This window comes from Choloepus didactylus, chromosome 7 (genome assembly GCF_015220235.1).
Source record: "Choloepus didactylus isolate mChoDid1 chromosome 7, mChoDid1.pri, whole genome shotgun sequence".
Lineage (NCBI taxonomy): Eukaryota > Metazoa > Chordata > Mammalia > Pilosa > Megalonychidae > Choloepus > Choloepus didactylus.
This window is the reverse complement of record NC_051313.1, coordinates 101,580,342-101,582,607: the sequence shown is the minus strand read 5'-3', so window position 1 is coordinate 101,582,607 and position 2,266 is coordinate 101,580,342. Positions and strand designations below refer to the sequence as shown.

Sequence of the window (2,266 nt, the reverse complement as noted above, 5' to 3'; positions counted from 1 at the left end):
TTGATACTGGGCTTAATTTGTAGCACCTGTCTTAACAGATATAAGCGTTGTGTTCAAATACATACACAAACTCACACAATTCCTTCCTGGTTTTAATTTCTTTCCTTTTTTAACTGCTAAGGTTTAATAAGTATTCCTCTATTTCCCTTTTTCAGTAAGAAACTTCCTGTTACCAGAGTTTTAATAGTACCCATTAGTTCTTATATGTCATTTTAAAAAAATTTATTTGAGCACTTTTATTGTTTAATAGTTTGTCAGCATCTACCTCCTCCCATCCTCAATGTTGGGTTTTGTCTTGTTTCAATGTTTCAAGTACTGAAACTATAGAAAAGCTAGACTAAAATAAAAAGGAGAGATTCAACCTATTCAGCTCGCTTTCTTTTAATAGGCAATGTAAGAATACAGCCTCCCTATGGAGCACAATGGTGAAGTTCAGATGAGATCTTGAAGACAGAAGGTAAATGCATGGCACAATTAAGATGAGTTGAATTACTGTGCTGATATTTAAGGGTTCCTGGTGGCCTGTCCCTGAGTAATTCCCTGGGTCTTGACGTAGGGTTAGATTTTAACAAAAGTCAAGTTGAAATATAAAAGCACTAAGCTGACTTAAAGTCTGTAGGTAGGAACTAAGAGGAAGAAACACTGTCAACTACAGGTCACTGAGGGCATCCACTCCAGGAAGGGTTTTACCTTCCAGAAGTTCTAAACTGGCACCTCCTCCAGTGCTCACATGGCTGACTTTATCTTCCGTGTTCCATTTGGCACAGCAAGTAGCAGTGTCTCCACCACCTATTATGGTGATGCAACCCTTGGAAGTGGCTTTCACAACTTCATCCATGAGGGCTTTGGTTCCCTGAGCAAAGGCATCCCATTCAAATACCCCAACAGGTCCATTCCACACAATTAGCTTGGCTTGGGAGACAACTTCAGCAAACTTCTTGTTGGTCTCAGAACCACAGTCCAAACCCATCCAGCCAGCTGGGATGCCAGAAGACACAGTAGCCTGACCAACATTGGCATTCTCTTCAAACTTGTCAGCGGTGACAAAATCTACAGGAAAGGTAATCGTCACATTATTCTTTTTGGCTTTGGACATGATGTCGTTGACAATCTTGGCCCCCTCTTCATCAAACAGGGAAGCACCAATTTCCATGTTTTTGAGTACTTTAAGGAAGGTGTAAGCCATTCCACCACCAATAATCATCTCATTAACCTTGTCCAGCATATTTCTGATGAGTTGGATCTTGTCTGCCACTTTGGCTCCACCAAGTATAGCCAGGAAGGGCCTCACTGGGTTTTCCAAAGCTTTGGCAAAGTAATCTAGCTCCTTCTTCATCAGGAATCCTGAAGCCTTCTGGGGCAAGTTCACTCCCACCATTGAGCTATGGGCCCGATGAGCAGTGCCAAAAGCATCATTGACATAGACATCTCCTAGCTTGGACAGTGATGTACGGAAGGCTTCTATGTTAGCTGGCTCAGCCTTAAGCACCTTTCCAGAAGGATCTTGGCCCTTTCCTTCTTCCTCCACATGAAATCGCAGATTCTCCAGCAGGATGACTGAACCAGTAGCTGGGTTGGCACAGGCTTTCTCCACTTCTGAGCCCACACAATCCTTCAGGAACAGAACATCCTTGCCCAGCAACGATTTGAGCTCAGCAGCAACAGGCTCAAGAGAGTATTTATCAGGCATGGGAACACCATCAGGGCGGCCTAGATGACTCATAAGAACTACTGACTTGGCTCCATTATCCAGGCAGTACTTGATGCTGGGGATGGAAGCCTTGATTCTCTGGTTGTTTGTAATCTGGTTTTTCTTCATGGGAACATTGTAGTCTACTCTCATGATGACTCTCTTCTCTTTAACATCCAGTTTGTCCAAAGTCAACTTCTTAGAAAGAGACATCTTGAAAATACAAAGGCGTACCTGACACTTGGATCACAGAGCTGAAGAATCACTTGAATGTTGTTGGGAGGCTGTGATGATGGTGATTTCTAACGCCTTTCCTCTTGCCCCGCCCCTTCCTTTCCGGCACTCGGGCTCCTGCAACGCTCATAGCTATGATTGGATGGGGCAAAGGAAACCCAGCTCTGCTATTGGTCAGTTTTGCTGTTCATCTGGGTTTGGAGTACCTGCGCATTAGCAGATTCCAACTGCCCCAGACAGAAGGCGGTTCTGTAATGGGGAACGTGTGGTAGCAAACTTTACTGGTTTGGAGCCTGAGCGGGGAGGCGAAGAAACTCTTTCAGCTTTATTAATAATTTTTTC

The 2,266-nt window shown here is 43.9% G+C and overlaps 1 protein-coding gene across 1 annotated transcript; it reads right to left on the bottom strand.

Annotated features, from left to right (window-relative positions):
- Positions 1 to 649: 649 nt before the first annotated feature.
- PGK2 (phosphoglycerate kinase 2) lies at positions 650 to 1,903 on the bottom strand. Its single transcript, XM_037844180.1, has one exon. The coding sequence runs from the start codon at positions 1,901 to 1,903 to the stop codon at positions 650 to 652; it is 1,254 nt and encodes a 417-aa protein (XP_037700108.1).
- Between the last annotated feature and the right edge of the window lie 363 nt (positions 1,904 to 2,266).